This window comes from Sus scrofa, chromosome 18, assembly GCF_054392235.1.
Source record: "Sus scrofa isolate SSC_HxYL_T2T_F1_AM1 chromosome 18, Sscrofa_HxYL_maternal_Yorkshire_Landrace_v2.0, whole genome shotgun sequence".
Lineage (NCBI taxonomy): Eukaryota > Metazoa > Chordata > Mammalia > Artiodactyla > Suidae > Sus > Sus scrofa.
The window spans coordinates 64,833,497-64,852,747 of NC_139400.1; the positions used below are offsets into that span (position 1 = coordinate 64,833,497).

The following is a 19,251-nucleotide window of genomic DNA, read 5'->3' on the forward strand; positions in this document are numbered from 1 at the left end:
ATTGAGACTCTGACTTTGCTTTATTTTTTTTTCCTCCTATTTTCTGCTTCTGTCTTTTTGTTGTTGTTATTCTACTTTCCTGGAGATCTCCTCAATTTTATTTTCTAACAATTCTATATAAGTAAAAAATTTATTCTTGGAGTTCCCTGGTGACTCAGCAGGTTAAGGATTCAGTGTTGTCACCACAGTGACTTGGGTCGCTGCTGTGGTATGAGTTTGATCTCTGGCCCAGGAACTTCTGTGTGCTGTGGGCACAGACAAAAAAAATTCTTCTCTCTTATTTTTAACCTAAGAGCCTTTATTGCTCTTTTCAGGGATGACTATCATTACTTTCTCTCTGGGAAAATTCTAGTTGGACTGGTGACGGGGTGAAGTTTTGTTTTGCTTCCTGCAGTATCTCTAGTTCCTTCCATCCTTTTTCCTACTTGTTTCCTGATAGTAGTTTATCTTACATAAATATCTTCAGGTTCATTCATATTTAAGAGTAAAGCAGTAAAGCCTTAAAAACTGCAAGCTCTGCGTGCCTGGCTGGGACTCATGCGGGGTGTAGATGGCACTGTAGGGTGACCAGCTGTGAACCCGGCTGTCTCCTTGAAGAGCCCGCCAAAGTCTGCACCTGTAGGTCTTTGTGGGAGGCGGGCCGGGGAGGAGCAATACATTTCTCCAAAGAAAACGTGCAGTCTCCTGCTTGGCTGCTCGCCGAGCTGCTGCTCTTGGAGCCCAGTGACGCAGCGTCAGGTCTAGACTGTCTTCATCTACTGCCCTTCTCCTTCGTCTTTCACCACTGCCCCCATCCCAGGGCCCAGAGCCCTTCTGGTTACACTTTTCCTGTAGGCTAACCTTTCTTCTTCCCCTCGGGGCGGGGGTGGGGTGGGGTGGGCTGGTGTTTTCTGGCTTCCTGGAATAGGTGAGAGGACCTGCGGTCAACCTGGTCTCTGCAGACCTTGAGGCCTGTCCACCCTCTCCTTCTACCACCTTCTGCTGCACCTGGTGCTTCCAGCCCTGGCTCTTTTGGGGACTCTGGTGTCAAGGTCACTTTCTTCTCCTTGTTACTCGCTCTGCTAGCATTTGGTGTTCAGCCCCGTTAGTTCTTCTCTTTTCTCTCCTTTCCTTCTTCTAAAAATGTACTAACATTTCTAGTCCCATGTTTCTCTTGGGCTTATGCTTCTTTTTATTATGTTCCTTTGCCCTCATTTTAGGGACGTTTGAAGAAGGATATGTGTTCGTCTACCACAGTTTAACAATTTGTCATATTTTTATGAGTAGTAAATATGTGGACACCTATATACACATGAAAACATAAATATGTTCAAGTGATCGAAGACAAGTAGTGGGAAGAATCCCCCTCTTACCATGCCCTTTGGTCCCTCCACAGAAGCACCCAGTTATCAGATGCTTGGATATGTTTTTCCAAAGCAAGAGCGTGCACACTTTCACTCGGATACATACAAAAGCGTGTCGGTAGAGAGAGCAACGGATTCAATCACTTAAATCAAGAAAGTGATTTCTTCGCAAACCCTTGAAAAATACTCATATTTTCAGTAAAGGGCAGTGCTTAACCCAAAGGCATGAATCTCTTCTAGTTGGATTTCAGGTTCCACTGCAAGTGGCGGACAGTGCTAAGGGGCCTTGCAGGGGTCCCATTCAGTTAGCCACTTGCACCAGGGCCAGCTGTGGGTGTCACTGAGGGGCCCGTGCATGGGACAGGCATTGGGGGCCGTCTCCCACTCGTGTGGCTATCATCTCTCCTTCTCATTTGTCCTCTGTGCTTTTCCCCTCTTCACCTTCCCCTCTAGATGCCTTTAGCTGACTCCTGGCTGCAGGTGGCTCAGCCACGGAGTTAAGGACATTCTTCATCCCAGCCAAGGGCTACCCCCGATCAGGCTGCACCTTTGAGTTTGAAGAATAAATGAGCTCCCTGGATGGGCATGCTTCTTTTCATTGGGCCTCTGGCTGAAGAGGCTTTATTAAGAAACAGACCCAGAGGCCTTCCTGGATATTTCAGGTGGGCTGCTTGACTGACAGTCCAGAGCCATGATGTCGCTGTGACTCTTCATCCCTGAACAGGGCCTGCCGCTGCCAAACCAGACTTGATCTCCAAACTGGAGCAGAGAGCTGCACCGTGGATCAAGGACCCACACGGGCCAACGTGGGGGAAAGGCCGTCCTCCAGGTGGGTCTTGACCTGCTGAGTTCTGAAGGGTGTGTCCAGGGGCCCAGGCAGCTAAGGCAAGTCACACAGCGTTAGTGCAGCCATTCTCCAAACCTGTCACACACCAGGCCCTCCCTGTATTAGGCCTTGGGTAGAAAAACATGAATGGGAACTCATCCTGCCCTCTTGGTGTAGAGTAGGCTGGGAAACTGGGAGAGTTTGGGGAACATGGACAGTCGATGAGCAGAAATGAAACCTGGGCTGTGGTAGACTGATGGGGGGAGGGCACATGTAGACCTGGTCATGGAGCCACGGGACCCCCGCTCTTTCCTGCTCCCCTGCTTCTCTGGTCGGTCTGCAAGGGCGAGCAGTTTGGCAAATCCCAGTCGGTAGCTACTCTGCATACCTCTGGGGCCTCCTTGTTTCTGAGGCTCGTGAGACCGACAGCTTTCAGCAGCTGCGAAGCCGGGAGATCCTGGCCAGGAGGATGTCGGAGCTCTTTGTTCTCGCAGCCCCTCAACCCTCCCCCAAACCCCTAATAAAATGGACGGATCCCCTCCAAAAAAGAGATTACTAGACATTTAACGTCATTTTTTGGTGGTTCCTCCAAAGAGGATTAAAACCACCCAAAAGCATCTGTGGCCAAGGTGGTAACTAAGCTTATTAGCATCTGATGTCACATGACCAGATGAGAGGATGGAGAGCGGGAGGCTGGCTAAACAACTCTTGAGGTGGGCAGACTGGCTTTCAGAGAAAATGATGGAAAAGGGTTTACATAGACGCCACTGCTGATTTATAGAAAGGGGGATCGCTTTCCTCATCTCTGCTCCCCCACGTAAGGGGTACTTGTTGCACTGGGGTGACTTAGCTGATAGGAGGTTGCAGAGTTCTGGGCAGCAAAACCAAGCACATGACAGAACACGGTAAACCAGCTGTAATGGAAAAGATAAAAATCATTAAAAAAAAAAAAAAAACCCAAGCACAGTGTGATTTGCTCCAAAGGGAAAAAGAAGATGGTGGCCGTCAGAGAGGCGCACACACTGGCCTCGGCGGTAGACTCTGCAACGCTTCCAGCCTCTTCTAGGGAGACGCGTACCTCCTACTGCCGTCCCAGCCTTTGTGAAGCAGAAGTGGGTGGACGGAGGAAAGTCAAGAGGACTTACAGGCCCCGCTCCATTCAGAGGTCGTGGTTCGGGCAGTTCCCGTGGTTAGTAATTGACCCCAAAGAGACCAGGCTCTTCTGCTCGGCTTGCAGAGCAAGACCTAGCCTCCACGACAGATCATCCCGGTTAGTCCGAGGCTACACGGGTCCTTTTAAAGTGGAGACTTTAAAGTACCACGGAGTCAGCAAAGCACACAAGCTCTGTGTCAACACTGTGGAAGTCAAGGAAGACGCCCCGCTGGCCGCCCCGGTGCCCGAGATCTCCAGTGACCTGATGGCCAACATGGAGCACTTCTTCAACGCCGCCTACTCCATCGCCTACCACTCTCGGCCCCTGAACGACTTTGAGAAGATCCTGCAGCTCCTCCAAAGCACTGGGACCATGATTCTGGGCAAGTACCGAAACCGCACCGCCTGCACCCAGTTCATCAAATACATCTCCGAGACCCTGAAGAAGGAGATCCTGGAGGACGTCCGGAGCTCCCCGTGTGTCAGCGTGCTGCTGGACAGCACCACGGACGCCTCCGAGCAGTCCTGTGTGGGCATTTACCTCCGCTACTTCAAGGGGCTGGAGGTGAAAGAGTCGTACCTCACTCTGGCCCCGGTCTACAGCGAGACGGCGGATGGGTACTTTGAAACCATCGTGTCTGCCCTGGACGAACTGGATGTCCCCTTCCGGAAGCCGGGCTGGGTGGTGGGCCTGGGAACGGATGGCTCGGCCCTGCTGAGCTGCAGAGGCGGCCTGGTGGAGAAGTTCCAGGAAGTCATTCCCCAGCTGCTGCCCGTCCACTGTGTGGCCCACCGGCTCCACCTGGCTGTGGTCGACGCCTGTGGGGGCATCGACCTGGTCAAGAAGTGTGACCGGCACATCCGGACTGTCTTCAAGTTTTATCAGTCCTCGAACAAGAGGCTGAGAGAGCTGCAGGAAGGCGCGGCGCCGCTGGAGCAGGAGATCCTCCGCCTGAAGGACCTGAATGCTGTCAGGTGGGTGGCCAGCAGGAGGCGCACACTGGATGCACTCCTCGTGAGCTGGCCCGCCCTGGCCAGGCACCTCCAGAGGGTGGCAGAAGCGGGTGGCCAGGTCGGGCACAGGGCCAAAGGCCTGCTGAAGCTGATGAAGAACTTCCATTTCGTCAAGTTCTGCCACTTCCTTTTGGACTTCCTGAGCATCTACAGGCCCTTGTCGGAGGTGTGCCAGAAGGATATGGTGCTGGTCACGGAGGTGAACGCCACGCTGGGACGGGCCTATGTGGCCCTGGAGACCCTCCGTCTCCAGGCAGGGCCCAAAGAGGAAGAATTCAACGCAGGCTTCAGAGATGGGCGGCTCCACGGCATCGTCTTGGACAGGACGGAGACAGCAGAAGAGCGGTTCCAGGCAGACAGGGAGAGGGTGATCCTGACGGGGGTGGGGTACCTCCAGCGGAGGTTTGACGCCCCCCGTCCCGCACCCCTCAAGAGCATGGAGGTGTTTGACACCCTGGCCTGGCCCCGTGGGACAGAACTTGCCGCTTTTGGGAATGACGATATTCTTGCCCTGGCCCGGTATTTTGAGCTCTCGCTGCCCCCAGGGTACAGCGAGGAAGCACTCCTGGAGGAGTGGCTGGGCCTGAAAGCCCTGGCCCAGAACCTGCCATTCTCCATGCTGTGCAAGAACACCCTGGCCCAGCGCTGCCGCTTCCCCTTGCTGAGCAGGCTCGTGGCGGTGGTGGTCTGTGTGCCCATCTCCACCTCCTGCTGTGAGCGCGGGTTCAGTGCCTTGAACCGGATCAGGACCGATGAGAGGACCAAGCTCTCCAACGAGGTGATCAACATGCTCATGATGACAGCGGTGAACGGTGTGGCCGTCGCAGACTATGACCCCCACCCTGCTATCCAGCACTGGTACCTGACCTCCTCAGGCCGGCGTTTCAGCCACGTCTACACCTGTGCCGGAGTGCCACCCGGCTCCCACACAAGTACGTACACGCGGCAGAGTTCCCGGGCACGGGGAGGCAAAGGAAGAGACACTTCCCAGTCCGCTGCCGGGCTCCAAGCCCAGCGGAGTCTGAGAAGTCAGCCCTCGCAGGAGGCTCGCCCTCAGTGGCGCCCACCCAACCCTTTGCTAGACCAGTGGCTTCTCGAGACAAGCCACGGACCCTCCGGGAGAGTAAGATCAGCTAGAGGGCCAGACGCCCACACAGCAGGCCGCAGGGCAGAGAGCTAAGAGCAGGAATTTCCTAAGCAAGTCTGCCCAGGTTCCAAGTCTAGTCCTGCCACTCGCTAACCAGCGTGTGACCTTGGGCAACTTCGTCTCTGTGCTGTGGTTTTTCACCTGTCACATAAAGTGCTTAGAACAGTGTCTAACAGGGAGCGTCCGTGGCACCCTTTAAAGGTTAAGGCTACTACCGGAAATAACTAGAAGATTGGACAAGTGACAGCAGACACACCACATTCTCGGGGTCTGTGCAGCCTCGCGAGGGAATAGGTCAGTGCAGTCAGGGGCTGTGAGGGGGGCGCTGCATGCAGAAGGTGGGGTTCAGGCAGGGGAGGAGTCGGCGAGGAGGGCAGTTACTGAAGGTCCTGCAAGAAAGTCTCCTCTCTTCAAGTAGTCCCCGACCACACAGAAACCAGAGCTCCGCCCAGCTCCTCGGTCTTTCTGAGCAGTGGCAGAGCCCTGGTTTTTCTCCCTTGACGTCCGTCCTATTGCTTCTGCTCTCACTTCACCCTGGGATCTGTGGGTGTCAGCCGGACACTGGCCTCAGGGTCGCCAGAGGCTCCGTGGAAGCAGGGTGGCCCTGGCCCTGCAGCCGGGCGGTGGGTGGAGGGGCAGCGGAAGTGGGGAGGAGGGAAGTCCTCGAGCAAGGCCGAGTCCATGCCCAGCCGGTGGGGGTGAAGGAGAAGAGGATGCAGCAGGTGTGTCCTCTTGCAGGTTTTTGTCGTAGGACAGTGGGACTAGTTTACCCCTGAAGCAAACGGAGCGCGTGGCCAGGGTTTATGGGGTAAAGCCCGCCTTCACCGTGGCTTCTCACCTTCAGCACTCAGGACACTGGGGCCAGATAACTCTGGGTTGTCGGGCCCGTCCTGGCCTGGCCTTCCCCACCACTGCCTACCACGTGTGGCTGTGTGCTGTGGTTTTTCATCTGTCACGTAAAGCTGTCCCTGTAAGCTCGGGACTCTGCCACCTGTTCCCTGGGAGCAAAATCAGCCGCATGCGATCCCCTGATCTAGGGTGACAGGTCAGAGTGGGATGGTCAGGCCTAGAACGGGCAGCCCTGGTCCCATCTCCCGGCTGTCCCGGCAGGATTTTCTCGCCCCTTGCCGTGGTGCAACCCGCTGTGGGAAGGGGCTCTTCCAATCCTTTTTCTCTGTCTGACTTGGCCTTCCCTTTCCTCCTGCTTGCTGGAGAGCCGGGGCCCTGCAAGGAGAAGATGGGAATGCTCTCTGTGGAGGAGCCTGGGACCCAGAAGCCGCCCACCCCGTCCTCTGGGGAACCGCCGGAGGTCCCGAGGGGCTGCATCACGGAACCCGACAGACTGCGGCGTCCCTGGCCCAGCTAGGAGGCCCCGCGCTGGCCTGCCGCAGAGCTCCCGTAGGAGCAGAGCTCCTGGGGATGTGGCCTCAGAGACCCCTGTGCTGCCCTGGCCCTGGTGCTCATGGTGACAGGCTCTGGGATTCTAGGCTGCCCTAGAATCTTGGTGTGGTGGGGCCTCTTGGTGCCGGGAAGTGGGCCGGGACCAGGTAGTTAGGCCCATGTCCCAGAGGCTGGGGAACCAGGAGGTTCCCAGCTTGTCCGCCAAGCCCTTCTCTGAGGAGGCGGCAACTTCATAGCATTTCCACCTGCGGAAGGGTCTCACTTCAAGCTCATTTTTTTTTTTTTCTTTTTTTTTCCGGTCTTTTTAGGACTGCACCTGTGGCATATGGAAGTTCCCAGGCGAGGGGGAGAATCGGAGCCATGGCCTACACCACAGCCACAGCAATGCTGGATCCTTAACGCACAGAGCAAGGCCAGGGATCTAACCCAAGTCCTCAGGGATACTAGTCAGGTTTATTAGCCACTGAGCCACAACGGGAACTCCCTCAAGCTCATTTCTAAGGTGCTTCAGGAAATAGTCCCATCATGAAAGACTTTGCTCCCTGTTCTGGTGGTAAGAGGACTTTTCTGAAGTGGGTTGGGGGTGGGAGTCTTTAAGGAGCACCCCAGCCCCTGGATAGTTGGAGAACATTCCAGAGACTACCCACAGAAGACATGTTGGGAGGGGCAGGGGATGACCAGGGCTAGGGACAGCTAGCCCAGCTCTGGGATCTGTCACCTAGGCTCCATGGCAGGGGATCCACAGCTTCCCATGGGAGACATGGATCAGAAATCCTCGGCCTCCTCCCAGGGCCTCCTTGAAGATGAGCAAGCCAAACCCCTTCACAGGAGCACGCCAGAGGGGTGCTCCTGCCTCTCTGACTGGGGGTGGGGGGGTTCCCTGGAGGGTGCCTGGCGCTTACTCCCCTGTAACGTGCTAAACCCGGGTTTTCAGTTTTGGGGTTTTTTTGTTTTGTTTTTTTTTTTAGGGCCACACGTATGCTATATGGAGGTTCCCAGGCTAGGAGTTGAATTGGAGCTGCAGCAGCAGGCCTACAGCACAGCCACAGCAACGCCAGATCCTTAACCCACTGAGCAAGGTCAGGGATTGAGCCCCTGTCCTCATGGATGCTAGTAGGATTCATTTCCGCTGCGGCACAGCAGGAACTCCTGAGCCCAGGTTTTCTGTGGAGCAGAGTGGACAGGACAAGCTTGCACTTGGAGGACTTGGGATCTGCTCCCAACTCTGCTGCAGGCAGTGGTTCAACTACGACCACTTCCTTCCTCCTTTCTGTGCCTTGCTTCTCCCCCATGAGGCAGCAGCAGAGAATCCAAGTGCCTGATGGTGCCCAGGCTGCCGCAGGACTGATGACAGTGCCGCTAGCTCTCTCAGAGACAGCGGGTTGCAGGATGGATGTGCCTGTCTTTGGCCCCTGGCCTTGTCCCTTGCCACCAAAGTCCTTATTATGGGAAGAGGTGCTCTCAACACACCATCAGCATAACGGCCCAGTCCATTCTTTCTCAGGGATGCTCTGGGGACCAGCCTGGGAATCATTAGGGGTGTCTGTTTGTTTATGTTCCACTCCTAACCGGCCTGTCAGATCCCCGGGACTGTTTTCAGCAAGGCCCCAGGAGGGGTTCCCTCAAGCCTAAGAACCCCCCAAGGGCATAGCAGGGTGGTCTACACTATTTGGTTCCCATTGCCCTCTCCCCATCCCCCATCTCCCCTTCTACCCGGAAGTAAAGCACTTTTTTCCCCAGGGCAGCTGCTTTGGGGTAGGCTCCTAGGCTGCTCATCTGGCTAAAGGTGATGCAGTGTGTGGGTCCTGACTTCCTAACTGCAGGTGGGAAACCAGGGGAGGTTAGAGGGAAGGGCTTCTTTGCCATTGCCTTTCTCTTGTTTCAGCCAGGCTGGAAGTAGCACTCCGTCCTGGCCTTGCTGCCCAGCTCCAGGTGGGTCCTGCTCTGCGCTGCTAGTCCAAGCAGTCTGGCCCAAGCCCAGCGGTTGGTCCACTTTCCACTCCTAGAAGGTGCCAAGATGCTGGCACCAAGGGTCTCGCTGTCTAGCAGAACCCTTGGTTTCCAGGGTTTCTGACTCTCCATTCCCATAACCCCACCCTTAGCACTTAGCCTTAGCACTATCACTTTCCTGCTTTCCTCGTCCTTCGAGTCAGAATTCCGTTTTTGCCTTCTGTGTTTAAACTGTGGCACTGTCTCCTTTTAGCCCTGTGTCCTGGGGGCTGAGGTATACCACAGCCCTTGAGCTCTGGTGGTGTTTCTATCCATTTGGCCAAGATGGAGCCCAGGCCTCCCTCCCCCATTCACATAGGCTTCTGTGGGGAATTCAGGGATGTGCCTGAGGCCAGGTGCCTCAGTGTGAATTGGCCGGATGGAAGAGAGAAGGACCCTTTAAGGTGGGGGCTATAGCCTCCACCTTATCCATAGGGATTCAAATTGAGGCGACTTTACGGCAAGCGGCAAGCGTCATTCCCTTGCATCTTCCATCCTTTAAAAGCCTCAGAGCAGGAGATGTGTCCCGTAGTCAGCACTGTGTGTGGTGTCACCTATACAATTCGCTGTGCAGGTCTAGGCCCGGAGGTGGAAACCAGGTAGGGTCCCTCCCTGGCCCTCTACACCCCTGTTCAGGAAGCCTCCAGTGCCAGCTTGGAAGCCTCCAAAGAACTTGGTCTCCTTGGGGGCGACTGAAAATGCTATTTATCATGGGGATGTGCACTGCCCAGCTTCTCGAGGGGCACAGGCGTGCTCTGGCTCCCCACTGTCAGCTAATGACACAGAGGACAACTGTTGATTTGGGGCAGGACCCCAGGGCTGAAGCGTGGGGAGCTCCCTTGCCCAGCTGGCCTCTTTGTTTTAAGAGACTTGCTGCATTCGAACCCCAGGGCCTGGAGACCCCCTTGTTGGAGAGCCTTCTGGTTTTTTGCCTCACCGTAAATCAAGCCGAAGGGCATTGGGAAGGGAAGAAGCAAGCACTGGGTCTTTGGCCAGAGCCCTAGCCCTGCCTCCACACTCCTCTACCTTGATTTCCAGAGGTGGATGGCCACCGGGCTCGACATTCTGAATGACCAGCATCAGAACTGACAGTTGAGTTCAACAGCCATAGAGGCCAGGCCCTGTCCTGGCCAGACATGCTGCAGTGTGATCTACTCCAGAACGTTCGCATCCTCCGAAGCCCAGGTTGAGTTCCTAGGGCGCTAAATATTTAGCAGGACCGTTCCCTCCTCCAGGTGTCTGTCAGCCAAGGTCACCCCAGGTGATTGGCCTAAGAATGTCCCCTCTGCTTTAAAAAATAAGGTTTAAAACATAATGTTTGATTCTCAGCCTTTTGCTATATGAATAAAGCAGAGTTGATTTCGACACATGCCTCAGTGCTGTAAATCCTCTAAGCCAGAACCAGGAAACTGGAGGAGGCGATCAAAGCTAATTACATACCCAGCGCTTAGGAAAGCTCACCCAGGCACCTGAGCGCCGCGGGTAGTGCGCATGCGCGGGCCGGGCTGGCGTCCTGCTGCGCATGCGCGGCACCCACAGCTGGGCCCCTGCCGGAACGCACCGGAGCATCTGCATCTCTGACCCGCGTCCCCGCTTGGACATCCCGCGGCCGGCCATGACGGCGCACTCCTTCGCCCTCCCGGTCATCATCTTCACCACGTTCTGGGGTCTTATCGGCATCGCGGGGCCCTGGTTCGTGCCGAAAGGACCCAACCGCGGGTAAGGATCGCTCTCGGCCCAGCCTCCCCGCAGACCTCTCCCTGGCCAGGTGCACTCTCTCCCCGCGGCGGCAGGAGCCCGCGGTGCAGCGAGCACTGGCCGAGGCTCGCGCCGCGCCTCACTCCTCCTCTCAGGTCTGCGTTGGGCTGCTTTCAGCCAGGAACAGGCAGGCGATCGGGGGCAAGGGGCAGAGAAAGGTGGGCTTTAGAAAGGTAGAGGCAGAGACAGGTCTCCCCCTCCAGCCTGTAAAGGTAAAGGCAGTGCTAGCCTCTGATGCAGTTCGTCCACTCCTGCCTAGCCGTGACCTTGAGCGTCTGTCATCCCTGCAAGCCTGTCTTTATTCTTAGCTAATCGCGGGTGATGATACTCGCCCTTTGAGGCTGCTGGGAAGATCACACAAACTTCGTATATAAAACTATTCGTGCATGGCACATATTATATTGGATAATTTTTGGCTGATATCAGTTGTTTTTTGAGGGTCCTCTCCCAGATTTCTGCACCTGTTACACCATTTACCATTTCCAGCTTTATATTATTTTGCGCGTTAAAGTGCCACCTCCTCTCGATGACAAGTTCCTCAAGGTGCAGGATTGTCTTCTTCACGGCTGTAGACCCTGTGCCCAGCACAGGACCAGCCTGTAGTGCTTAGTTATATTGAAAGCATGGCTCACATGCTAATTTCTCTGGCACCAGCTTCAAGTGCTTTAGATCAAGGGTCATAGGCCCTGGTTTGGGTTAGGTGCAGCTGTGGCTGGAATGGGCTTGGACATATGGGTGTGGCCTCTGTTCTTCAGGGTCTGCTGGGCTGAGGCCCCAGGGCTTCACTTTGTAAACCATTTTAGTGCCTTATCTCTCCTGCAAATCCTGGTGGTTCTTTCTTCTGTCTAATTGAAATCTTTCCTGCTGCATTCAAAGCCTCTGTCTCCAGTCACTGAGTGGACTCTAGGTAGCCAGTCCCTGTTTTCCCTATAACTGCTCGCTCGGCCTCAGAGATGGCCCACATCTCCTTGCTTCTTACCCTGTCTGGTCTCTGTCTCTCTTCCCTTTGCCCAGTGAAGTTTGAATCCCAGAGCCCACTCCATGGTGGGTGGCAGCAGCTCAGCTCTGTACGATGTCTTTTCCCAACATGCCTGCATTAAGACGGAGAAATAGCGGGTGATGGAGAAGGGAGACAGGTAAAGGAAAGGATTCACAATGTAACTTGGATGTGATCAGGCTCAGTCTCCCCATGAAGTGATACTTGGAGTTTTTATTTTCCATCTTGAAGTTCTTCCCCTGGGTAGAACTCAGCCTCATTGTGTTCAGGTGGCATTGGGAAGGCCCGTGAGAAAGGGGCTGGCACCCGGAGCTCTTTCTCTGGTCGCAGCCAGGCCTCCTGAGGGCACTGGTTGCACCCCTCCTTCCTGACCCCACGTCCTGTTCCCTTGCAGAGTGATCATCACCATGCTGGTGGCCACTGCTGTCTGCTGCTACCTCTTGTAAGTACCACTCTCCCAGCTCAAAATCAGCCTTGCAGCCCCGCTCTCACCTCTGTCCTAGCACTGACACGTTCAGGTCTTGAAAGGCTGAGCCTGTGAAACACAGAAGAGGAGGCACTCTGGATTGGCACAGGGGGTGACGGGCTGGAAGTCCTGCAGTCCGGGTCCTGGCTCTGAGCATGTCACCTGGACAAGCTCTGCAGTGTTCATAGGCTGTGGTTTTCTCATCTGTGAAATGATTGGGTTAGGCCAGTTCCGTGCCCCCGTGGGCATCAGAATCACCTGCAGAGATTGTAAAACACAGCTTGCAGGGCTCCATCCTAGACCCACTAGGGCGCAGTTCTTAATATCTGCACTTGGGGATCCGTGTTTTTAATGCACGCCCCTGGGTGATTGTGATGCAGCCAGTTTAGAACCACCGGATGAGCAATAGTTTTCAGACCTAGAACAGGTCCCTGGGATATAGAAAAACATTCCAAGAGATGCGAGGACCTGGACAGTGTGAGGGAATCAATTTCCAGGTCCTCAGTGTCTGGATGTTCTCTCTCTGAAACTGCCATTCATGATGGTCCCTCCTTTTGACAAAAGAAGACACTCTTCCACCCATCCCCAATCCTTCCACGTTAGGTTGCTCTGTGTGTAAACCTGGCTGCCAAAGTCAGGAATAAGGCCAAGTTCTGGTTTTGAGGGAGGCCTCTCTTGTGAGCAGTGAAGCCACATTGAGCCTGGATGGCTTTTTTCCGGGATCCCAGCATCCAGCCCTAACTCAGGAATCTTGTAAATCTACTATACAGCAAATCAAAACAAACCTAAGCCCAAGCATGCCCTGGACAGAACCCTGTGCCAGCTGCAGTGTGGATGGCTCGGTGGGACCCTTCCTTCCGAAACCCGGACCCTGCACCTGCTGGGTCGGTCATGTGACCTAAGGCCCTGTGTGATGTGTGCATGGCAGAGTGCCTTGTGCTCACCTTCACTGTGCTGTCCCTGGCAGCTGGCTCATCACCATCCTGGCTCAGCTGAACCCCCTGTTCGGGCCCCAGCTGAGGAATGAGACCATCTGGTACGTGCGCTTCCTGTGGGAGTGACTGCTGCCACCTCCTCGGCCCCAGGTACAACAGGTGGGCTGAGGAAGGGTCTGGGGCGGGGAGGGAGAGGTCAGGCAGGGCCGTGAGAGTTTGCATTTGGGTTCAGGCATTCAATTATTAAGAAAAAAATGCTGGGATTTCCCATTGTGGCTTAGCGGGTTACTATCCCAGCTAGTATCCATGAGGACACAGGTTTGATCCCTGGCCTCGAGCAGTGGGTTAAGGGTCCGGCGTTGCCGTGAATGGCAGTGTAGGTCACAGATGTTGCTCAGATCTGGCGTTGCCACCCATTGCCACAGGTGCAGCCCTTAAACAAAAAAAAATTGCTAAGGAGTTTCCTGGTGGCCTAGAGATTAAGGATCTGGTGTTAGCACTGCTGTGGCTCAGGAACTTTTGCATGCTGTTGGCGCAGCCAAAAAAATTAAAATGAAAACAACAAACAGAAATTTATTGGTGTTCCCTGGTGGCCTAGTGGTTAAGGATCTAGCATGGTCACTGCTGTGGCTTGGGTTCGATCCCTGGCCTGGGAACTTCCATGGGCTGCGGGCACAGCCAAAAGAAAAAACAGGAGTTCCCATCGTGGCTCAGTGATTAACGAATCTGACTAGGAATCAGGAGGTTGCTGGGTTCGATCCCTGGCCTTGCTCAGTGGGTTAAGGATCTGGCGTTGCTGTGAGCTGTGGTGTAGGTTGCAGATGCGGCTCGGATCCCGCGTTGCTGTGGCTCTGGCATAGGCCATTGGCTACAGCTCTGATTCGACCCCTAGCCTGGGAACCTCCATATGCTGCGGGAGCAGCCCAAGAAATGGCAAAAAAGACAAAACAATGCTGAGCACTTGCTCTCTCCCCGTCGGGCACTGTGCTGGCAGCAGAGGTGGAGGGAAGACCAGGGTGCTGGGGGGAGCCTGTCAGTCCAGCCTCACCTGTGGGTTTGGGGTTTGAAGGCCACAGAGGAGGCGGCAGGGGAGTGAGGGGAGGGCTGGGGCCCAGGGGCCGTGAGACGCTCACCGGCAGCGGGATCTTTGAGGGGCCCGGGTGACTGGCCCGGGCTCTCTAGGGAGGGCCTGGGGAGAGGGGCTTGCTGTGACCCTTCCATGTCTCTGCTTTGCAGGTGCCCTGGCTCTCTGGATGACCTTGGCTCCACTGTTCTCCATGACCCTTTATCACCCCCATGGCTGTGTCTGGTCCCTCTGTGCTCTCTCCCCCAAGGCCCATCTGTTTCTGGAAAGTACCACCTTCCCTGGCCAGTCTGGGCCTCGGGAAGCCCCGAGCTCAGAGCCAGGCTGGAGCAGCTGTCCAGCCCTCAAGTCCCCACTGCCCCCTCCCAAGTAGGTCCTGGCCAAGAGCTGACGAGGGCGTGGTCAGCCTTTTACAAATGGGGCAGCCCTAGGAAGGCCTGCATCCTGTGGGGTAGGGGCGTCCAGCCCGGGGTGCTCCGAGCCTGGGGTGGGCCAGGGCCAGGCGGAAGCCCTGGCTGAGGAGTCAGGGGACCAGTTATCGTCAGCCCTGCCCCCGTCCTGCTGCGTGACCCCCGAGCATCAGCCTGTGTGGGCCTTCTCCCCTGTGAGGTGGATGGGCAAAGGCCTTTCTTGGAGTTCTCCTTTAATTTTCTGACACATTTAGATGTGAAATTTCTGAAAATGTTGAAGTAATGGAAAACCATTCACACACAAAAGCGACGTAATAATTTGGATCAAGATTGAAACCCTGGAGTTCCCGCTATGGCGCAAGGGGCTCGACAGCATCTTGGGAGCACTGGGACACAGGTTCGATCCCTGGCTCGGCACAGAGGGTTAAGGATCTGGTGTTGCCGCAGCTGCGTCTTGGGTCTCAATTGTGGCTGAGATCTAATCCCTGGCCCAGGAACTGGGGGGCAGTCGAAAAAAAAAAAAAAGGTGGAAACCTATATGTTTAGCCTTCCTTAGAGTCTCAAAGTCACTCAAACTGACTTGCTCAGCAAGTGCTGTCTCCGTAGAATACCCTGTCCCCCCAACCAGGGCCTCCCTCTGTGGGTAAATCCCGTCCCTTCCCAAGGCTCAGTCTGAGCACCAGGGGAGCAGAAGAAACAGCAGCTCCTGCCCCAGCCTAGATTCTCCTACATTCAGCTGCCTCGGGGGCAGATTTGAGGGCCCCTCAGGACGGAGGTCACCTGGGGCATAGGAGGGTGAAGAGGGACAGGTGTAGGCCAGGTGTGGGTGGCGCTGTGGTGAGGTGTAGGCAAGGTGAGGCCAGTGCCAGACCTATGCCGGGGGTGCTGTGGGGGGTGGGGGGCACCTGGCCTGTCGAGGGCTGGGGCCCCCAGGTGGTGCCCTCACTTCTCAGGGGAGCTGGGGCTGAGACCTCAGATACTTGGCCGTAGTCCCAGAGCTAGTTGGAGTCCCCTGACTTGGCTATGCCACGTTGCCTCCCTGGGGAAAGAAGCCAGTCTCTCGTATTTATTGGCTGTTTATTGGATTGGCGCTCTGTTCAGTGGGCAGTGTTTCTGGAGTGGTGGAGAACGTGCATATGTCTCATCTGTGTTTCTTGGCTCTGGGCTTGGCTTGTTGCTCAGACTGGGCCCTCCTTTTGACAGCCCACCTGCCCCCTTTCAAACTCCCTTCCTGTGCTGACCTCTGTGGCCCTCCTGGAGTGGGGGTTGTGGGGTCTAGATTGTGCTGGAAACCTGACCTGTGTCTAGTGACTTGTGGCTGGTGGGGAAATTACTGTTTGGTGGCTGCATCCTGGCTGAGGCTAGATTTGCTGGCTGCCGCCCCCGGCCCACCCAATCCCCCTTTCCTTGGAGGGTGGATGTGGGGACAGGAACAGGGACTGACAGCTGCTTGGAGCTGCAGCTCTGGGACGTGGACACGGAGAACTCCATTTTTCTGAGCCTGGAGGAGACAGCGGCTTCCCGGATTCTGCCCAGAACCAGGCCTGGCAGGAGGAGGACAGAGGAAATTTGCCCATCATTTATCTGTGCCCCGGGTGACAGAGTGCATGGCCTCTGGGGGTCTGCAATAAAGCAGGTCCCCAACATTTCTGAGTGTGGCCTGCCTCATTCCGCAGTACCTGTGGGACAGAGTCTGCCAGCTCCGTGCCTTCCTGCTTGGGGCAGGGGACAGAGTGAGCAGAGGCCAGAGAGGATGGCCTGTGGGAGGGGCAGCACGAAGCTTGAGGGGGTGGGAGGTGCATGGAGAAGCAACTAGGAGAAATGAGGTGGGACCAGACCCCTGAGGCCTGAGCACCAAGGAGCCCGGGTTGACCCAGAGGGACTGTGAAGTGACAAAAGGGTATGAAGCAGGGGAGTGAGAGGACCCAGCTTAGTTTCCAGGGTGATGGCTGCAGGGTGCCTAAGGGGCCCTGGATGAGAGTGGTGGCGAGTGCGGGAATTGCAGATCTAGTCAGGAGCTGAAGTGACCAGCGAGCTGAAGGTTGCGGGGAGGAGGCAGGTGGGCCCTGCGGTGAGAAGTAGGTGAAGGCGGAGTTCCCGTCGTGGCGCAGTGGTTAACAAATCTGACTAGGAACCATGAGGTTGCGGGTTCGATCCCTGCCCTTGCTCAGTGGGTTAACGATCCGGCGTTGCCGTGAGCTGTGGTGTAGGTTGCAGACGCGGCTCGGATCCCGCGTTGCTGTGGCTCTGGCACAGGCTGGCAGCTACAGCTCCGATTCGACCCCTAGCCTGGGAAACTCCATATGCCGCGGGAGCGGCCCAAGAAATAGCAAAAAGACAAAAAAAAAAAAAAAAAGAAGAAGTAGGCGAAGGCTGTGCTGGCTACCTGGCGGCTGGACAGGCCACAGAGGAGGAGCAGGCCTGAGGGCAAGCAGTGACCTGGGGTTTCCTCTGCGTCCTGGTGAGCTGGGGGTGTCCGGAGCGTCTCCATGGAGATGCTTGAGCGGCGGGTGGGTTTTGAGGTCAGGAGGACGGCGTGGCTTGAAGAGTTGTGATGTGTGTCTGTCCCCGAGTTCTCGTGCCCCACCCGGGGCAGCCTCTGTTCCCTGGGTCCTGGGAGCGCCCCCTGTTCCCCGGCAGCCCCTGTAGCTCCAGGCTGGCAGACCCTTCCGAGCAGGCCGCCTGCCCACCGCTTCCTCCCTTTGTGCCTGTGCAGCCATGCAGAGAGCGAGAGCGTGGGACTCCTTCCCCGCGTCCACACTGGCCGCCCTGCGCGGCGGTGCTCCCCTCCCGGCTCTCACCCAACCTAGACCAGGCACGGGGGAGCGGCTCTGCAGAGAGGAGCACCCACTGCCAGACATTAGTTAAAGCAGTGACATCGGGCTTCATTCTGTAACTGCAGACAGTAGGGAAATGTGAGCCCTGTGGGGTAGAGACAGGAAAGTGAAAAGTCACAGGGATTGGTAGGGCCTAAGGGCAGCTAGGCCACAGAGCCTGGGGACAGGGCTCCGAGATGTCCTGATTTCATGGAGAAGAGACCCTGCCAGGTTTCAGGAGATACATTCATCTGTGTCCCAGAGGGACAGAGGGAGGATTCGTGATCGTAAGTGCTCTAAGAAAGGGCAGCCACACAGGGGGTCAGAGACCTATAGTCTGGTATTGGCTGGACTAACAATCTAGAGCTGTCAGACAGGACCTCCCTGGCCCGGTTGTCCCAGAGACGAGGATTTAGGTGGCCAGAGGCCAGGCCAGGTAGGTTGAATCTCTAAGTGTAGGGTGTGGATGGACTCCCTGTGCCAAGGGTTCTTTGTACTTTCTCTCCAGCAAGGATCACCCCCCTCACTCATCTTCCCCTGCCAAGTGGTGGGCACATCAGTAGCTCAGCCTCTGACACAGATGCTACATTGAAGCAAAAGATCCCTAAAGAAGGGCAGTGGCCGAGGGCCGTCTACCCTGCACCACCCCTAGTGACAGTGGGAAGTGGCCTGGGAGACCGTCCTGGGCCCTGACGAACTAGCAGGGAACCGGGCAGGTGAGGTTAGCGGAGCTGCACACACACAGGGTGGCCGACAGGGGACAGTGCCGCACCAGGGTTGGAGACCGCCGGCGGCGTGGGGTGGGGGTGGGGGGGGCAACGCGCAGACGTGACAGACCGAGGCCTTTAGACAGATCGTGGCCTTTAGGGGGAGCTGGGATGACTTTCCAAGTGGGACCAGAGCCTGGATGAAGTGTCCCTGAAGGATCTGTAACAACAACAGCAAGGTGACGGGTATCTCTCCTGGATGGTTTCCCCCTCGACATCTGGCACATTCCATTCTATAGTAAGGGGGCCCATCAGCCCAGATTCTCAACAGAGAGGAAGAGGTACATTAGAGGAGGCTGCTATTACTGCAGACCGCAGGGGCACCCTTCCCTGCTGAAGCCAGGCCGTTGATGAGATTGGGTTGCTCTGACCAAAAATTGGTTCCTTGACAACATTGGGGATGTGAGGAACAGGGGAGAAATTGAGTGGGGACAGTTGTGATTGCTTTTCAGAATTTCCAAGTCCCTGTGCTGGACGTGACCTTTGTTTATAAACCTTGCGGTTTCCAGGAACGAAGTCCGTTGGCAGCCACCAGAGTTTTGCTTGACTCGGAACCAGGAGAGTGAGGGTAGGTGACCAAAGTCTATGCTAACTCAGCCCACACTCCGTATCATGAACTTGCATGAGAATCACCCAGAACAAACAAACCCAGAGAATGCTGCGACCAAAGCCAGATCTATGAGAACAGAAGCTCCAGGGATGGAGCAAGGATCCCAGACTTGTAATAAGCACTCTGGGTTGCTCTTAGGCAGGCCCACACAGGTCTAGGGACCAGAGTTTTGGAATCCTGCAGTGGTATTTCTCAGCGTGGCCCACCTATCCTCAGATTGCCTGGAACGCTTGAAAATGCAGATGCCTGGGTCCTGCTCCAAACCCTGCTGGATTAGAATGTCAGATAGGACACAAGACTTGGCATTTTATTTTTTTTAATAATCATTTTTTAAATTTTGTAATTATTTTTAAGACTGCTTTTAAAACAAGTGTCTCAAGGGTTCTTGTGCTCACCAGAACTCTCTAGGACAGGAGTTCCCTACCTTGGTATCACTGACGGTTTGCGCTGGATACTTCTTGGTGGGAAGCACTGTCCCCTGCATTGTACCCCTGGCCTCAACCCAGTGGATGCCAGTTGCACCCTTCTCCCTGCT

At 55.7% G+C, this 19,251-nt stretch overlaps 3 protein-coding genes across 10 annotated transcripts in view; all 3 read left to right on the forward strand.

Moving 5' to 3' along the window:
- Positions 1-10,238, forward strand: part of ZNF862 (zinc finger protein 862) — a 34,571-nt gene extending 24,333 nt beyond the window's left edge. For 4 of the 7 annotated variants that reach the window (XM_085004965.1, XM_021079101.2, XM_021079107.2 and 1 more), the window contains 3 exons: positions 2,068-2,172; positions 3,154-5,268; positions 6,698-10,238. In XM_085004965.1, coding sequence (XP_084861091.1) covers positions 2,068-2,172; positions 3,154-5,268; positions 6,698-6,849 — 2,372 coding nt within the window. In that variant the 3' untranslated portion in view covers positions 6,850-10,238. Of the gene's footprint in view, positions 1-2,067; positions 2,173-3,136; positions 5,269-6,697 lie in introns of all 7 variants that reach the window. The other 3 variants (XM_021079103.2, XM_085004967.1, XM_085004968.1) reach the window with 2 other exon arrangements.
- ZNF775 (zinc finger protein 775) overlaps positions 1-19,251 on the forward strand; it is a 113,077-nt gene that overhangs the window by 26,243 nt on the left and 67,583 nt on the right. The gene's annotated exons all lie outside the window — the stretch shown is intronic.
- On the forward strand, positions 10,415-16,169 carry ATP6V0E2 (ATPase H+ transporting V0 subunit e2). 2 transcript variants are annotated; one of them, XM_085005016.1, is made up of 4 exons: positions 10,415-10,592; positions 12,023-12,070; positions 13,062-13,188; positions 14,266-16,169. In XM_085005016.1, exons 1-3 carry the CDS (start codon positions 10,489-10,491, stop codon positions 13,153-13,155), a joined length of 246 nt encoding a protein of 81 aa, XP_084861142.1. In that variant the 5' UTR covers positions 10,415-10,488; the 3' UTR covers positions 13,156-13,188; positions 14,266-16,169. The 2 variants fall into 2 exon arrangements, with proteins under 2 accessions (XP_084861142.1, XP_084861141.1); XM_085005015.1 differs by having other exon boundaries at positions 13,062-13,179.

Coding starts and splice junctions, on each gene's coding strand:
- ATP6V0E2 (XM_085005016.1), top strand. CDS start 10,489: ATGACGGCGCACTCCTTCGCCCTCCCGGTCATCATCTTCACCACGTTC. Junction 10,593..12,022: donor CCGAAAGGACCCAACCGCGG/GTAAGGATCGCT, acceptor GTTCCCTTGCAG/AGTGATCATCACCATGCTGG. Junction 12,071..13,061: donor GCTGTCTGCTGCTACCTCTT/GTAAGTACCACT, acceptor TGTCCCTGGCAG/CTGGCTCATCACCATCCTGG.